Raw genomic sequence first — 18628 nt, forward strand, 5'->3', positions numbered from 1 at the left:
CTTATGGTTTTGCCTACACCTAGTGACCTGCTTTTTAAATTATATGAACATAAAATATTCCATTTTATTTGGAACGGCAAGCCAGATAAAATTAAAAGGGCCTATTTATATAACGAATATGAATTCGGAGGGCAGAAATTATTAAATATTAAAGCATTAGACCTCTCACCAAAGGTATCAGTCATACAAAAGTCATACTTAAATCCAAACTGGTTCTCTAGTAAATTGGTAGGAATGTATCATCCTATGTTCAAGAATGGCCTTTTCCCCTTTATTCAGATTACACCGGCCCACTTTCGATTGTTTGAAAAGGAAATAATCTCCAAAATATCTTTATTTTTTAAACAAGCCTTAGAAAGTTGGTTGCAATTTCAGTTTAATCCACCTGAAAAGACAGAATAAATAATACAACAAATATTGTGGTTAAATTCAAATATACTAATTGATTAAAAAAAATATTTTTCGAGGAGATGTTTAAAAAATGTATAATTTTGTGAATAATATCATAAATAGAACTGGTGGAGTTATGTCACACATGCAGCTAACACAGACATATGGAAATGTCTGCTCTACCCAAAATTACAACCAATTAATTGCAGCATTACCACAAAAATGGAAGAGGCAAGTAGAAGGGGAAAAAAGTAAGGAACTTGTATGTCGGCCCTGTATTAAAGAACATAAATGGTTAAAGAAAAGTGTGATAAATAAAAACATATACCAATTTCATTTAAGGACCAACAAACTGACAGCTGTGCCATATACAGTGGGGCAAAAAAGTATTTAGTCAGCCACCAATTGTGCAAGTTCTCCCACTTAAAAAGATGAGAGAGGCCTGTAATTTTCATCATAGGTACACTTCAACTATGACAGACAAAATGAGAAAAAAAATCCTGAAAATCACATTGTAGGATTTTTTATGAATCCTACATGCTAACCATGTATATGTGACACTCGCATTAACATCTGCTAACCATGTGTATGTGACAAATACATTTGATTTGATTTGATTTAGTGCACTATGCAGGGAATAGGGTGCCATTTGAGACACATTAACGAGTACGGGATGGTTACAGGGGTCAGACTGAGGAATTGTTCACTGTGGTTCTCTCTGGGTACTCTATCAGTCTTACAACTTGAATTCTGTTCCAGAAGGGGATCCTCAGTCTTTCTCTCTGTTATCTATGTACTCCTGTTGTACAGCTGAGGAGTTCCTTCAACAAGGCGTTCAGTAAGAAGGGTTCAAAGCTCTCTGCTTCGTACGCTGACATCGAGGAGATCGCCACTCCAGATTCCTCGGCTCCCTCCTCTCCTAAGATCACCATCCACCACGGGGACAGGGATGGGGACGGGGACAACCCTCCCTCCGTGATGAGGTCCTCTGTCTCTGCATCCTCCTCTGGGTAAGGCCTCACACATCCTGATCCCCCTTGGTGCCCCTCTAGTCTGAACCATGTTTTGATTCCATAAAATACATATTTAAAACATTGAGGGGCAACAAATGGTATGTATGAATTTAATGTATCAGTATCTATCTCTGTTTCATTTATCAGTATCTATCTCTATATCATGTATCAGTATCTATCTCTATATCATGTGTCAGTATCTATCTATATCATGTATCAGTATCTATCTATTTCATGTATCAGTATCTATCTCTATATCATGTATCAGTATCTATCTATATCATGTATCAGTATCTATCTATATCATGTATCAGTATCTATCTATATCATGTATCAGTATCTATCTCTATATCATGTATCAGTATCTATCTATATCATGTATCAGTATCTATCTATATCATGTATCAGTATCTATCTCTATATCATGTATTCATATATATCTCTATTTCATGTATCAGTATCTATCTCTATATCATGTATCAGTATCTATCTCTATTTCATGTATCAGTATCTATCTCTATATCATGTATCAGTATCTATCTATATCATGTATCAGTATCTATCTCTATTTCATGTATCAGTATCTATCTCTATATCATGTATTAGTATATATCGCTAATTTAATATATCAGTATCTATCTCTATATCATGTATTAGTATCTATCTCTATATCATGTATCAGTATCTATCTCTATTTCATGTATCAGTATCTATCTCTATATCATGTATCAGTATCTATCTCTATTTCATGTATCAGTATCTATCTCTATTTCATGTATCAGTATCTATCTCTATTTCATGTATCAGTATCTATCTCTATATCATGTATCAGTATCTATCTATATCATGTATCAGTATCTATCTCTATTTCATGTATCAGTATCTATCTCTATATCATGTATTAGTATCTATCTCTATATCATGTATTAGTATATATCGCTAATTTAATATATCAGTATCTATCTCTATATCATGTATTAGTATCTATCTCTATATCATGTATCAGTATCTATCTCTATTTCATGTATCAGTATCTATCTCTATATCATGTATCAGTATCTATCTCTATTTCATGTATCAGTATCTATCTCTATTTCATGTATCAGTATCTATCTCTATTTCATGTATCAGTATCTATCTCTATATCATGTATCAGTATCTATCTCTATTTCATGTATCAGTATCTATCTCTATTTCATGTATCAGTATCTATCTCTATATCATGTATTAGTATCTATCTCTATATCATGTATTAGTATCTATCACTAATTTAATCTATCAGTATCTAGCTCTATATCATGTATTAGTATCTATCACTAATTTAATCTATCAGTATCTAGCTCTATTTTATTTATGTGTCTTATTTATCTCCATCAGTTTAATGGAATAGATTAGACATGTGCCACATCAGTTTCAATGGACATGATGCCTCTGTTCAGTATTTGCAACGTGTGTTTTTCTCCCTCAGGCTGTGTGAAGGTGGCGAGGATCCCCCGGAGGATGAGAAGGTTGTGTCTACGTTGCGCTCAGCCCTCTGGGAGAAGGAGAGAAAGCTGACGGACATCCGCCTGGAAGCCCTTAGCTCCGCCCACCAGCTGGAGCAACTGCAGGAGGCCATGAACAACATGCAGGTGTGTGTGTGTGTGTCTGCCTGTGTGTATGTGTGTGTGTGTCTGCCTGTGTGTATTTGTGTTTTTGTGTTACCTAATGATGTCTACTGTAACATAGATATGGTTTGACCCCTGAACCTGACCCCATTAGGGCCCTACAGGACTCCCCTCACTAAGTAGCTATCTTTATTAGTATCCCCCCTTAATCCTACACTGTGTGTCCCTGCCTGCAGATGACAGTGGAGAACCTGAAGGCAGAGAATGACCAGTTGAAGACAGGCGGTCCCTCAACCTCCACCTCCCAGTCCTCCAGCTTGGCATCACTGGGCACTGCCTCGCCACGTCAATCTGTTGCCATATCTCTGACCAAGACCTTAAGCATGAGCCTGGGAGAGGGCAGCTCCCCTGGTGAGGGCTGGCGTCAGTATACTGTAACTAGAGGAACACCGGCATCACTGAACAAGTTTAAGACTAAATGACTTCCATGAATTAGCTTTAATTTTAAATATGAAACTAGAGATAATTATCACAAAACATGTCAGCTAAATAACCCTCCTTAAAGCGTGTATATGAAACCTAACAGTTTTTACAAAACGACCCAACAACCACCCAGGAGTCTATTCACAACCAGTAGTGATCTCACTTCACCTCATTTTAACTGTAAGAATTAACACAAGGACAATGTAGTTAAAGTAGTCATGGCAAGCACTCACTCGATTATTCCTTGAACTCACTCTCTCTTTCTGTTTCCCCATTTCTCTCTCTCCATTTCTTTCTTTATCTCTCTGCCTCCCTCTCTCTGAACAGACCTGTTCCAGACAGAAGCCGCCAGTCTCCCCTCTCACAGAGACGACCCACGCGTCAGAGTGGTGGTTCGTGTGGCCAACCTGCGCATCTTCAAAGATGTGAGCCTTTTTATTACAATTCATGATGAATGTGCCAGACTTATTCAGTTCAGTAGACCTCTATAATAAAAGTGATGGTTAACCCTTTAACCTATCCAGTACTGTTGGTCCTTGTTCAACAGGAGGTGAAACAGCAGGATTTCTTCATCGGTACTGTGAGGGTTAACGGCAGAATGGACTGGCCTATGTTGGATTCGGCTGTCGGCCAGGCTTTTAAGGTGAGTCTCAACAGGCACCTCGACTGACAAAAACCCTGCTCTTCCTTCACAAGTGGATACATTGTTGCTGTAAATGTACCCTAAAAATGCCAAATGTTTAACCTTCAACAGTAATGCAAAGGTAGGGTGTGGGGTTCTGTGTAGGATCATAATGTCAACCAACAGTAAACACATAAATATGGGAGCACTTTTCTTCTCCACGTGGACATGGTTTTGGCAAGGGTCTGTACTTAACCTTCACATCTTATACTGTAAGTTCTCAGTCTGCTTTCCCCTCAACCACTAATGTTCCCCTCAACCACTAATGTTCCCCTCCACCACTAATGTTCCCCTCCACCACTAATGTTCCCCTCCACCACTAATGTTCCCCTCCACCACTAATGTTCCCCTCAACCACTAATGTTCCCCTCCACCACTAATGTTCCCCTCCACCACTAATGTTCCATTTCACCACTAATGTTCCCTTTCACCACTAATGTTCCATTTCACCACTAATGTTCCCTTTCACCACTAATGTTCCCCTCCACCACTAATGTTCCCCTCCGCCACTAATGTTCCCCTTCATCACTAATGTTCCCCTCCACCACTAATGTTCCCCTCCATCACTAATGTTCCCCTCCACCATTAATGTTCCCCTCCGCCACTAATGTTCCCCTCCGCCACTAATGTTCCCCTTCATCACTAATGTTCCCCTCCACCACTAATGTTCCCCTCCACCACTAATGTTCCCCTCCACCACTAATGTTCCCCTTCATCACTAATGTTCCCCTCCACCACTAATGTTCCCCTTCACCACTAATGTTCCCCTTCATCACTAATGTTCCCCTTCACCACTAATGTTCCCCTCCACCACTAATGTTCCCCTCCACCACTAATGTTCCCCTCCGCCACTAATGTTCCCCTCCACCACTAATGTTCCCCTCCGCCACTAATGTTCTCCTCCACCACTAATGTTCCCCTCCGCCACTAATGTTCCCCTCCACCACTAATGTTCCCCTTCATCACTAATGTTCCCCTTCACCACTAATGTGCCCCTTCATCACTAATGTTCCCCTCAACCACTAATGTTCCCCTCCACCACTAATGTTCCCCTCCGCCACTAATGTTCCCCTCAACCACTAATGTTCCCCTCCACCACTAATGTTCCCCTCCACCACTAATGTTCCCCTCCACCACTAATGTTCCCCTCCACCACTAATGTTCCCCTTCATCACTAATGTTCCCCTTCACCACTAATGTTCCCCTCCACCACTAATGTTCCCCTCCACCACTAATGTTCCCCTTCATCACTAATGTTCCCCTTCATCACTAATGTTCCCCTTCACCACTAATGTTCCCCTCCACCACTAATGTTCCCCTCCACCATTAATGTTCCCCTCAACCACTAATGTTCCCCTTCATCACTAATGTTCCCCTCCACCACTAATGTTCCCCTCCATCACTAATGTTCCCCTCCACCATTAATGTTCCCCTCCGCCACTAATGTTCCCCTCCGCCACTAATGTTCCCCTTCATCACTAATGTTCCCCTCCACCACTAATGTTCCCCTCCACCACTAATGTTCCCCTTCATCACTAATGTTCCCCTCCACCACTAATGTTCCCCTCCATCACTAATGTTCCCCTCCACCATTAATGTTCCCCTCCGCCACCAATGTTCCCCTCCGCCACTAATGTTCCCCTTCATCACTAATGTTCCCCTTCACCACTAATGTTCCCCTCCACCACTAATGTTCCCCTCCACCACTAATGTTCCTCACCACCACGAATGTACCTCTCCTCTTCTCGCTCTCTCCTCTTTCTCCTCTCACCTCCTCCTAGGTGTACATAGCCAAGGTGGACCCCACCTCCAGCCTGGGCCTGTCTACAGACTCTATCTACAGCTACAGTATGAACCACATCAGGAGGGTGCTGGGAGGAGAGTTGCCAGAGAGCCAACCCTCACACTGTGTATCCAAGGGGCCCAGCGGCGTCACTGTTACACTCAAAGGTAACCCGGATTATAATGGTACCATTATCAATAATGGCCTAATCCATTTTAATTCAATCACCATTGTAGAAGTGCTCAATGTTTACCTATTTTGCATACCCAACCATACCATGAGATATCCAACGGTTGAGATTGATATCATTTAAAAGCTTACAAACAAGGTTGTCAAACTATTTTATAATACATTTTTATAAAATGTGTCAGTTTTATACCATCTGAGGTTTTGGTGTTGTGCCCGACATCGGTTGTTCTTGTTTTGACTGATATATGTAATCAAATATATGGTACAAATGGTACAACAAAGATGGTTGGAGGTCCACAGACAATATTGACTTCAATGGGAATATCTGTTGTTTTAAATTGCACTGTCAATCCTCCATAGGGAACATATTGAAATCTTAGTCATATAGATAATATAATCGAAATGACCATTTAAGTTGACATTCAATGCTGGGTGAACTGGCAGCCATTTTTGTGGTAATAATTATTTATGATAAGGGTTACATGGAGAAAATTGGACCTCCCTAAATCAAAATATATTTTACCTTCTCTGAACTCGTGACAAAAAAAACAAGTGACCCTCCCCTACCCTCCCTCAAAATAATAATTAAAACATAAAGTGGACAGCAGAGAAAATCCTTACTCTCACCTCTTGGACAGACCAGAGCCTTAGATATGCAGTTTTAGAAACTGTTCTTCGTCCTGGAAGCATTGCAGGAATTTTGATAGCGCACATGGCTGCGGGCCAGAAGGTTGTGGGTTCACAGACAACCGTGAGCAAGAGTAGGGGTGGAAAGATCTCCTTTATCGTAAAAGCATTGGATGAAATTAGCATCGTATTTGCAAGTCCGAGAAAAAATAGCCTTTAAACATTTCATACAATTCTACGTCATTTTACATAATAGCAGAACTTTTTTAATACCACACAAATTACTGAAATTACAGGCTAAGAATGGACAGAGAGATAGGCCTGTGTTCTTCTTATCATATTTCTCCAGTGCTAAATCAGTGTGTCTTGTTTGCAACTAAACTGTCCCTGTTTCCAAATATTTAAATCTGAGACGTCATTAGGAATCTGAGCATGGTACTTTCCAAAGTCAGGCCTACCTTTCCACTCCAGACAAATTAGGCCGACCGACGGTGAAAGATGTAAGCTTCCTCTGCTGGCCGTTCTTCTTCTGTGGCTCAACCCAACGAGAGAAGATTACAAGTGTTTCCCTAAAAGCTGTCTTGGTTTAAGCATCTACTGTACTGTACAGAAAGTCAATAGCTTAATCAAATGATAGTGACAGAATTAGATTACTTCCCAAGCAAAGTACATGTTTTCTGAATGTCAAAGATATAAAACAATGATACCACTTCTGTATCGGAGTCACATATTTCCCAGGTATTTTAAAGGTTGTTTCTAGCATAAATCACTGCGGACCAAAGCGTTGTGTTAGATCACTTTATATAATCAAATCTGTTGAATTTACTTCAAAATCTTAAGCTAACAATGGGTAGTTCTGTGCTTTTTGGCATATCCAGTCATACCCCCTCAATTCAAGTCCTGTTTTGAACTTAGCAGCCCTTCACTGACACAGAGGTACAGTAGGCTATTTAAAGAGTTCATGGTGGGTGAGGAATTGACTAAGATAGAAGCCTAAAGCCTACTTTCATCTGTCAAACAGGTAGTCTACCTCTTATTTGTTCAATAGGAATGAATAGGCTCCAACATAAAGCCCTCTTGTTAAGTCTAATTCAAATGAAGACAGTTTAAATGAATTATGGCTACTCGAATTTGCCTACTTTCAGCACCGTCAGCTGCCCGTTTCTGATTGATTGTGACGCGGCTGCTACCTCAAATTTCAGCACCGCAATGTAAGTTAGTCGAATATGGCTTATTGTGAGGTCAATAACTCTGATATATACATCACGGGAAGAAACATATTGTTTTTAATGTCACCTGTTAAATCAACGGTAAATCAGTTTAGATGAAGGTGAGGGGACAGGTTAAAGAATAATTTTTAAGCTTTGAGAGAATTGAGACATGGATCGTGCATATGTACCATTCAGAGGGTGAATGGGCAAGACAACATTTTTAAGTGCATTTTAACGGCGTATGGTAGTAGATGCCAGGTGCACCCATTTCAGTGTGTCAAGAACTGCAACGCTGCTGAATTATATTTCTCTGATTGAAATGACTCCCACCCTGTATTCAAGAGCATGGTGTGTCTCAACCAATGATGGGCACAAGACAAAAACCTTAGATTATGTAAAATGTGAAACAAATGTTTTCAAGAAATTCTAAAGTAGTTTGACAACCCTGTGTCATTTAAATGACATCACACTCAACCATTCATCTGTTCCAGTGAGGATGTCTCATGGTATGGTGGGTAATGCAAAATGGGCCAACTTTGAGCACCTTTATCTCCTGAAAGTTTTGGCATTCAGGATTCAGGTCCAGGTCTTTCTGACCGCTTCTTGGGCAAACATGTATGGACAGCACAGGAGGCTGCTGAAAGGAGAACGGCTCATAATAATTTACATAACGGCGCAAATGGAATGGCATCAAACACCTGGAATCCACCTATTTGATGTATTTGATACCATTCCACTTATTCCGCTCCAGTCATGAATACAAGCACGTTCTCCCCGACCTGCCACTGACCGACCTGCCACCGACCGACCTGCCACCGACCCACCTGCCACCGACCCACCTGCCACCGACCCACCTGCCACCGACCGACCTGCCACGGACCGGCCTGCCACCGACCGACTGCCACCGACCGACCTGCCACCGACCGACCTGCCACCGACCGGCCTGCCACCGACCGGCCTGCCACCGACCGGCATGCCACCGACCGGCCTGCCACCGACCGGCCTGCCACCGACCGGCCTGCCACCGACCGACCTGCCACCGACCGACCTGCCACCGACCGATGCTGCCACCGACCGGCATGCCACCGACCGGCCTGCCACCGACCGGCCTGCCACCGACCGGCATGCCACCGACCGACCTGCCACCGACCGGCCTGCCACCGACCGGCCTGCCACCGACCGGCATGCCACCGACCGGCATGCCACCGACCGCCTGCCACCGACCGGCCTGCCACCGACCGGCCTGCCACCGACCGGCATGCCACCGACCGACCTGCCACCGACCGGCCTGCCACCGACCGGCCTGCCACCGACCGGCATGCCACCGACCGACCTGCCACCGACCGGCCTGCCACCGACCGGCCTGCCACCGACCGACCTGCCACCGACCGACCTGCCACCGACCGGCATGCCACCGACCGACCTGCCACCGACCGGCCTGCCACCGACCGGCCTGCCACCGACCGACCTGCCACCGACCGGCATGCCACCGACCGGCATGCCACCGACCGGCATGCCACCGACCGGCATGCCACTCACCTCCTGTGGTGTAACGTTTTTTTTTTTTGTATCAAAAGAGAGGCTGTCAAAAAGTGATTGACCACAAATGGATTTACTCAATGTTTATATTTCTGGGAACAAAACATAATTTATGCATTGGTAGGTAAGAAAAGGGTGCCCTTTAGCACTCTTTATATTTAATGTGACAATCAAAATAATAGTTAGAAGGGTAAACTGCAATCTGCAGTTTGTTTCTGGTGACGAACAATGTCCCTCTGAGGGAGAGGGTATTTGTTTATGTGCTATTAGCTGATTATCACAGTAGAAGTTCTTTTTGTGTGTGTGTGTGTTTTCTTTGAGCAACAATTTTTTTTGTGAACGGAAAATACATAGCAGCTTGTGCCTAGCCTGTCTTAGATCCATTTGGGGTCAGCAAACAGTCAACAGACTTATTGTTCACCCCACAGGGAATTTCAACACATGTTTTAGGTTCTGAGTCCGTCTATCTTGTCTAATGGACATTCACCTCCTTATCTCCGCTCTGGATTTTCTGTCCACTCTCTTCTGATCTCCTGTTATGTTTGGAAGTTTCCCATTCCACTTTCAAAGCATGCCATTTGTTTCAGAAACCAAACAGTATCCACATCATTCCACATAGAACTTTGACGAAAGGGATGTTTTCTTAAGATCCAGAATGATTTATGGCCAGGGTGCTCACACTATCCAGACATTTGGACTGCTTGTCATGTTTAATACTAACATGTCATGTTAAATATCAAGTGGGATGGATGTTTCGCTGTGAAGTGTCATAATTCATTTTGTCTGCCTCGTTATCGCCTCAACTCTATCTCCCCCCTGTCTCTGATCCCTGGTACCCTTTAGTGTCGGGGTCTCAGCCTGGGCCAGGCTAGGACTGATTTGTGGTGTCTAGCTCTCCCTACCTCTCCCTTATCGCCATGTTCCAGATTACCATATTATTGAAATAAGAGAATGTGTGGCTTCCCTCCGTCCCCCAGGAGACCCAGAGGAAAACATAAGCTCAGACAGGCATTTGGCAATTAGATTTTCTTGGACCGATTAGTTTTCTTGGAGCACATTTTCCTAGAACAGTGGTGTACATAGATCCCTTCCACTATAATCTATATGTATCCAAGCCCATTAGTGATTTTAAACCAATGTAGAGGTGCAGGGGTAGGCAGTCTGTTCCTCCTGGCTAGGTAGGAATGCAGTAGGGATGGGTGGGCTAGAAGGAGGGGTTCAGAGAAATATCCTGTTGCAGCTTGTCTGTCAAGCAGCTGAAGCATTTTGACCAGCTGGCCCAGGCCTACACACACACCACACACACATAATACCCTATACATGTGGGGTGGTATGTCACACTGTAGGATGGAGGAGGGGGAGAAGGAATGAGGGAGGAGAATGTATTAAGGTGGGGGAGAAGGCATGAGGGAGGAGAAGGAATGGAGGAGGAGGAGAAATAATGAGGGAGGGGGAGGAGGGCATGAAGGAGGAGGCGGAGTCATGAAGGAGGAGCACAGTTATTTTCAGAACATTATTTCTGCACTCCTAGTTGTTTATGAAGGGTGACATGACGTCTGATGCGGTAAATCGTTGAGCAGAACATTTTCATTCACATGGATGGACTTGTTTTAACTACAAACATTCAAACTCTGGTTTAGTGTATGGAGGGCTGTTTGGAATGCTGTACACTCAACCAATCGTTGTACCTGTGTTGTCATACACTTTATTTGTTAGGATGCCAATGTCCATGTTTGTTCTGTTTAATACTGTGTGTTTAAACTAAACAGACGGTAAATCTTTACTATGTTAAACTTTTGAAGTTTGACCTCTACGTCCTGCAGGTCTGAAGGAAAAGTGTGTGGACAGCCTGGTGTTTGAGACTCTCATCCCCAAGCCCATGAGCCAGCACTACATCAGCCTGCTGCTGAAGCACCGCCGCCTCATCCTGTCTGGGCCCAGCGGCACCGGCAAGACCTACCTCACTTCCCACCTGGCAGAGTACCTGGTGGACCGCAGTGGCCGAGACCTCACCGACGGCATCGTGGTCACCTTCAACATGCACCGCCAGTCATGCAAGGTAGGGACAGGAACAGGGTCATTATGAACTAATCATTTAGGCTATCACTAATCATAAGATGTGTTATTGCTGGGCTGGCACAAAAGCCTGTACACCTTACAGCTCGAGAATATTAGAAAACAGTCAACTGTCATTGGGTTTGTGATTTAACACCATAGAATGATTTATTTCGCACCCATACCTCTCAACAGGATCTCCAACTCTACCTGTCCAACCTGGCCAATCAGATCGATCGGGAAACCAGCACAGCTGAAATCCCATTGGTGGTTATCCTGGATGATATACATGATGCCACTTCCATCAGTGAGCTTGTCAATGGGGCCCTCACCTGCAAATACCACAAATGGTGAGCGGACTAACACACTGAACAGAAGCTGAAGTGGAACCTTTTATCAAACATCTATAGCGACATTTATGGCACATTTATGTTTCTAGTCTGATCTGTGATGATTCTGTGTCTATTTCAGTCCTTACATCATTGGAACTACCAACCAGCCAGTGAAGATGACCCCGAACCACGGCCTGCACCTCAGCTTCAGGTAATTGAACAGACAAATCATGTTTTGTTATTGTTTTGACCGAGTCTTAAAACGCCTCATTGAAGGCTATATCCCTGCCATGAATCTATACTTTGATAGTTATTTAAATTGGGATATTGGACGTCTAATATGTAAGTACATTAAATAATGTGCCTTAGGATATGTACCGCATGACCTGACCTTTGACCCTCCCCTGACCCCCAGGATGGTGACCTTCTCCAATAACGTGGAGCCAGCCAATGGCTTCCTGGTGCGTTACCTGCATAGGAAGTTGATGGAGGCGGAGGACGAGAGGAGCCTGGCCAACGAGGACCTCCTCAGGGTGTTGGACTGGGTACCCAAGCTGTGGTACCACCTGCACACCTTCCTGGAGAAACACAGCACCTCTGACTTCCTCATCGGTAGGAAAACATTTTGTTTTACGGGAGAAATAATACAGGAATATAAAGGTAGGTCACACTTAATTTGGATAGTCCTCTATGGATGGTCTACAGGTCTAAATCTACATGTTATCCAAATCAAGTGATGCCTAAAGTTAGTTAGATATTGGAGATCTGTCTGTAGTCTGTGGTCACAGACCGTGTTTGAATGGATGTGGTCATTGAAAAATATTATTAATATGATTTATTCTCTTTTATTTCCTCTCTCTCTGTCTCTGTTTCTCTCTCTCTTTCTGTCTCTCTCTCTCTCTTCTCTCTCCGTCTCTCTAGGCCCGTGCTTCTTCCTATCCTGTCCTGTGACTGTGGAGGAGTTCCGCTCCTGGTTCATTGACCTGTGGAACCTCTCCATTATCCCCTACCTGCAGGAAGGAGCCAAGGATGGCATTAAGGTCAGACAGGTTTTACTATCCTGGTAGATCAATTATAGGCTGGTCCCAGATCTGTGCTGTATTGCCAATTCCTATTGTCATTGCCACGTCAAACATAATGGCACAACCAGATCTGGGACCAGGCAAGATGAATTACAAGTTTGTCCTGAAAAAAAAGTGGATAGGACAGTGGTTGGGTCAGTGTATGACGGTGTTGTGGCTTTGTGCCACAGGTGCATGGTCAGAAGGCAGTGTGGGAGGACCCAGTGGAGTGGGTAAGGGGCACCCTACCCTGGCCCTCAGCCCAACAGGACCAGGCCAAGCTGTTCCACCTGCCTCCCCCCAGCATGACCTCTGGAGGCCCCGGCCAGCCCAGCGAGGCCTCAGCCAGGCCTCTTAATAAGGAAACCCCACCCAGCTCCATGGACACCCTGGACCCTCTGGTGAGATACTCTGGGGGTAGGCGACTGTGGTCATGGAGCTACCACAGTGTGTGCAAGATTTGGTTGTAGTCCAGCAACGATACACTTGAGGAGCATTATTACTTGAGTCTGGTGAATAAGGCACGAGCAGGGCTGGAACTAAACCCTGAAACACACTGTGGGGCGCCTGTTTCCCTGCTGTAAAGGCCTTCTCTGGCCTTGTCTGTGTCGCAATTCTATTACTGGATGTGCTTGGAAGGTATCTTTGTCACCATACTGAACGTAGTGTAGCGTTAAGTTGAAATGATTCATCTTTCCTGACCCTTCTCTCCTCTGTCTTTTGATTCAGATGGCGATGTTGTTGAAGTTGCAAGAGGCAGCCAACTACATTGAATCTCCAGACAGAGAAACAATGGACCCCAGCCTCCCTACACTTTGAACATCAACTTCATCTGTAGACTCAAAACCTAGCACTTCAAATAGCCCTACTTCTTTCCCCTATGTGAACTTCAGTGTATAAAATTCAGGAACAAAAACTTTCCAATATACTTTTCTGCTAATTTTCTAACTTATCTTGAACCTTAGCAAAAAACAATCATCCTCCGTATGGTTGATTGATTGAGAAGCCGTTTTGTTATGTTGTTTTGAAACTTTATTCAATCATGCCAAGTCATTCCAAAAGACATATAGCGATGTTTAGATTTTCTATTTCTGTCGATTTTTCTTGAACTAGAGGTTATATTCACACTATAAAGTGTCTTTCTCTTTACAGAAGACGTATCTCTATCACTTCTGCCCTCAATAGAAACAGGTGCTAATTATCTAGATAATAAGTATTACTCTTTAGAAATTCATCCTCATCTCTCATTGGTCTAAGCAGGTGATTCTTCCAACAGCACATTTAAAAGACAAAAAAAGCACATTCTTGCTTATCTGCTTTTGCTCAACAACAGCAACATGGCCTGCAATGTGTCTGTAAAATCAAGTCAGTTTGAAACCTGTTTTCGGCTTATTGGAAAGAGTATGACGGCATGTTGTTGGCATGTCAGGTTGTGTAGTGTCCTGGTCCTGAATACATATCTATCTATCACTCTTTGAAGGCCAAATCTTAGACATATGCAACTGTTATACATAACCAGGTGAACTGTTTTGACTCTGTGCTCTAACAAACTGAATGCCTTAATTAATACATCTATTCCTGATGGTCACCTCGAGATGGACAGCAGTATTCAATCGTGGTGCTTTGCTTTCATCACCATCGCCTCAGAGCAGAGTAGTGCGAGGACATTAACTTGTCCCTCCCTCACATGGTTCTGGGGTCAAATGGTTCCGGGGTGATTTTAAATGTCATCTAACTATATTTGACAGATAACTATGTTGCAGGTAGGGTAGATGGTGATGATCAGGGTTTCTTTGTCAAGTGAGAAAATATAGGGTTGAACAGAGCAGAACACAGAAACACAATTATTTCCTATGGTTAATATCTTTCATTATCATTCACGGCAAAATCTGTGCAAAATTACAAACGCTGTCATACTCATTACTAAAACAGGAGTGAAAATCAGTACATACTAATCTCAGCTTCTGTGGTACTAGTTCATTGGTTTGTTGCAGGCAGCATACATTATATTTATTTGACTGAACATATATTTCAAATCTAACTACCTGTTTTGAAGAAATAAGGCCATGATAGTACTACTTTCATATAAATCAGGTATTACTAAGAAAGTTATTTTGTATGAATAATGCTTGAGCAACTGCTATTTGCTTATAGCTTAGATATTTCTCAACTTCTATTTTTAAGATGGTGAGGTATCATCTAATATATTCCACGCAATTATCCAATATAGTTACTGTGCTCAATTCTTTATGTAGATATTGATTTCAGTTTTATCCACACTAGTTGCATGGTGCAAATATCTTATATGCTGAACCAAATATTTTACTGTAATCTTGCATATTGACTGTCTGGTTAGGGGTCAGAGCATAAAAGTGCTTAAAAGAATGAACATGTAGATATTTTCCTCAATATGTTGGCCATGTAACATTGCAGATCATTTAGGTGCTTTTGAATGTAGACGTTTTACAAAGCTACTCTCTCATTCCTTGCAAAAACATGTTTTTAGACCTACACCAAGATGGGTGAGTGAACGGGTGAGTTCTCTGTTGCACCCCACAAACCATTGTAATCAGACACAGGTTAACAATCTTACATCTATTGTAGCTGCCAATGGTGCTGTCCACTTTTTGACTGGTAATATTGCTTTGCTCATCTTCGGTTTAGTTAATGACAATTCAGACACAGCATAAAATGGATGAAAAATCTATTTGCTCATCAGCAATGATCAAGGGCCATTTCTCAGTTCAGAGTCATACATATAGGAAGATAAACGTATGAAAATAATGAAATTGTAAAGTAGCGTGGGTTACATTAGTGTTTTCAAAAGATACATCTGGCCATACTGACTGATGCTGAAACAATGTAGGGGAATGTCTCTGTTTTGGTCTCTTCACATTAATAATGTATAATCTCTTGATCATAAGTCACCTGTATATAAACTGTGAAATGAATGTTCAATTGCTTTCTTTGTACAATAGTTATCACAACAGAAATAAATTTAGCAAACTATTAAAGGTCATTATTAAGCAAAGTGGAACTAAACCACCATGATTACGTTAAAATATGGTACTTTTTTGTTGTTTTGCTTTTGCATCAAACTGTTAATCAAATCAATGACATCAAACTAAGTCCAAAGTCCATCTGATGACATCAAACTGTTAATAAGTTAAAGGCAAACTGATGACATCGTATTATTAATGAGCCCAAAGTCCATCTGATAACATCAAACTATTAATGAACCCAAAGTCCATCTGATGACATCAAACTGTTAATGAGTCCAAAGTCCATCTGATGACATCAAACTATTAATGAGTCCAAAAGTCCATCTGATGACATCAAACTGTTAATGAGTCCAAAGTTCATCTGATGACATCAAACTATTAATGAGTCCAAAGTTCATCTGATGACATCAAACTATTAATGAGTCCAAAGTTCATCTGATGACATCAAACTATTAATGAGTCCAAAGTTCATCTGATGACATCAAACTATTAATGAGTCCAAAGTCCATCTGATGACATCAAACTATTAATGAGTCCAAAGTCCATATGATGACATGAAACTGTTAATGAGTCCAAAGTCCATATGATGACATCAAACTGTTAATGAGTCCAAAGTCCATATGATGACATCAAACTGTTAATGAGTCCAAAGTCCGTCTGACGACATCAAACTGTTAATGACTTGAAGTAAATGGCTTTTGCTTCTCTGTGTGGTCACATTATTGCAGGTTTGCATTTTTTGTTATGAATCTTGCTCTGGTGGCAGCTCTGCAGAGTGGTTACTAGCTATCACAGCCACAAAGTCATTAACTCTAATGTTTAACCTAACCTCTAACATTAACCACACTACTAACCTAATGTCCTAACCCTAACCTTAATAAATTAAATTCAAAAGGTATTTTTTATTTGTACATTAATTTTTATGATGTAGCCAATTTTGACTATGCAGCTGGCCCATCTTAGTGGAAGTCTCTCAGTTCTGGCACAAAGACAAGACCCAATAAATGTCAACCTGACACATTTTTACAAATTGAAAGAATTCTGTGATGAATCATATGTGGGGAAAATGCCCCTTTGGTCTATCCATTTTACAATGACACCATGAGACCCATCTGGACCTTCTATAATCTAAATAATTAGCCTCATTAACTTAAACAAAACTATCATGTAGGCTCCCAATCTGCCATTGTACAAACACTGCATTGTTTTACTATTCAGAAGAGTATGAAAGTATAGTACAGTATATCCTGTATCTATGTATGCAGGTAAACAAATGCCATTCTGTTTGTTCTTCATCTCATTCACTGGTCGTTGTGGCTGTTGCTCTGTAGTGGCTGTGCTGTGTGTTTGATAACAATCTTGTGTATCAGGACTATGCAGCAACTTTTACTGGTTTTGGCAATCAGAAGAAAGAAAAAAACAGTTTAAATGAGTTTTGAAAGCTAACAGACACAGTTTACTTCTGATTTGCATTGCCCCAGTCTTGCAGTAAGTTGGACCAAATGATGTGTTACCAGATATGCTTGACTATGCCTTAATGTGAATTGTGATGCAAGTGTTGCATTATGAGAGAGAGCGAGTGAGTATGTGACCTTCAAAAATGTAAGGGATGCCTTGTGTTATGAGTAGACTGACTATATGAAGGTTGTTAGAATATGTGTGATGAAATCATTGGTCCCACAAGACACCACTTGACTGAATTGGAAGTGGTAGAACCTCTGCTTTAGATCACTGGGCTGTACCTTTGTGGCACACAGAAGATCTGGATTTGAACATAGGTCGGTCAAGAGGGATATGACAGTGTAAACCTAGGTTCTAGAGGTTCTACAGCTTGTTGTCAAAACGGATTAGGCCCTAATTGCAGTTCGGCACAATTGAACTATTATCCAAGAACAAAGTTCATAGTTCAAAATGAAAACGAGATTTTCAAGAAATCGAAGATAAATCAATGTTTCTATATAAGCAGGTTCCTGGTAAAAACTTAACGAATATGAATTGATTCTATAAATGAAGTATTTCCACTTGATGAAGGCCGATACAGGTTGCTGAATAGTCATAATTATTTTGCAAAGCTTGTTATTGACTCAAAATAAAAATGGTAATAATGGTCTCTAATGTCATTGACGTGCAATTGTGGTGGATTTCTAAATGTTGTAGATGAGTGCGTGAACAGAACATGTAATAGCATTACGTTATCGTTAGGGGTTCACTATATAGATTAAGCTTTTCCTTTTTAATACGCTGATATTTGAGATTTCTTTTTCTAATGAATGCTTTGTAAATCTCATTGATCTATTTTGTACATGACATAATTGTAAACCTTGTAAATACTTCAGCATACTGTAAGCGACAACAATCATTCAGGAATAGAAAACTCCATATAGGCCTACTACAAGATGAATAACTTTATCCCTCCAGAATTGTGTGGAATATAGGCATGCTTCTGAAACAACATTTCCATACACTTATCACTGTTCGTCGGAGTCAATAAAATAATGTCAAATATATGTTTTGTCTCATAATTGCGAATATATTTTTACTTGCTCTTCATAAAAAAGCATGCAAACAAATGCGTAATGAATATCAGTGTTTATAAGCTTGGTTTATCAGAAAAAGGAAACTGAGTGAAACACGGAGGTTAAACCCCTCTGATC

The 18628-nt window shown here is 41.8% G+C and overlaps 1 protein-coding gene across 1 annotated transcript in view; it reads left to right on the top strand.

The window, feature by feature from the left end:
* Positions 1-18481, top strand: part of LOC115142363 (neuron navigator 1-like) — a 145347-nt gene extending 126866 nt beyond the window's left edge. The window contains exons 21-33 of the mRNA XM_065002012.1: positions 1201-1400; positions 2872-3034; positions 3247-3421; positions 3821-3918; positions 4041-4136; positions 5957-6125; positions 11348-11583; positions 11775-11929; positions 12051-12122; positions 12327-12523; positions 12833-12951; positions 13164-13373; positions 13702-18481. Coding sequence (XP_064858084.1) covers positions 1201-1400; positions 2872-3034; positions 3247-3421; positions 3821-3918; positions 4041-4136; positions 5957-6125; positions 11348-11583; positions 11775-11929; positions 12051-12122; positions 12327-12523; positions 12833-12951; positions 13164-13373; positions 13702-13791 — 1980 coding nt within the window. The 3' untranslated portion in view covers positions 13792-18481. The remainder of the gene's footprint in view (positions 1-1200; positions 1401-2871; positions 3035-3246; positions 3422-3820; positions 3919-4040; positions 4137-5956; positions 6126-11347; positions 11584-11774; positions 11930-12050; positions 12123-12326; positions 12524-12832; positions 12952-13163; positions 13374-13701) is intronic.
* Positions 18482-18628: the final 147 nt, after the last annotated feature.

Source organism: Oncorhynchus nerka, linkage group LG15 (genome assembly GCF_034236695.1).
Source record: "Oncorhynchus nerka isolate Pitt River linkage group LG15, Oner_Uvic_2.0, whole genome shotgun sequence".
Taxonomy (NCBI): Eukaryota; Metazoa; Chordata; class Actinopteri; order Salmoniformes; family Salmonidae; genus Oncorhynchus; species Oncorhynchus nerka.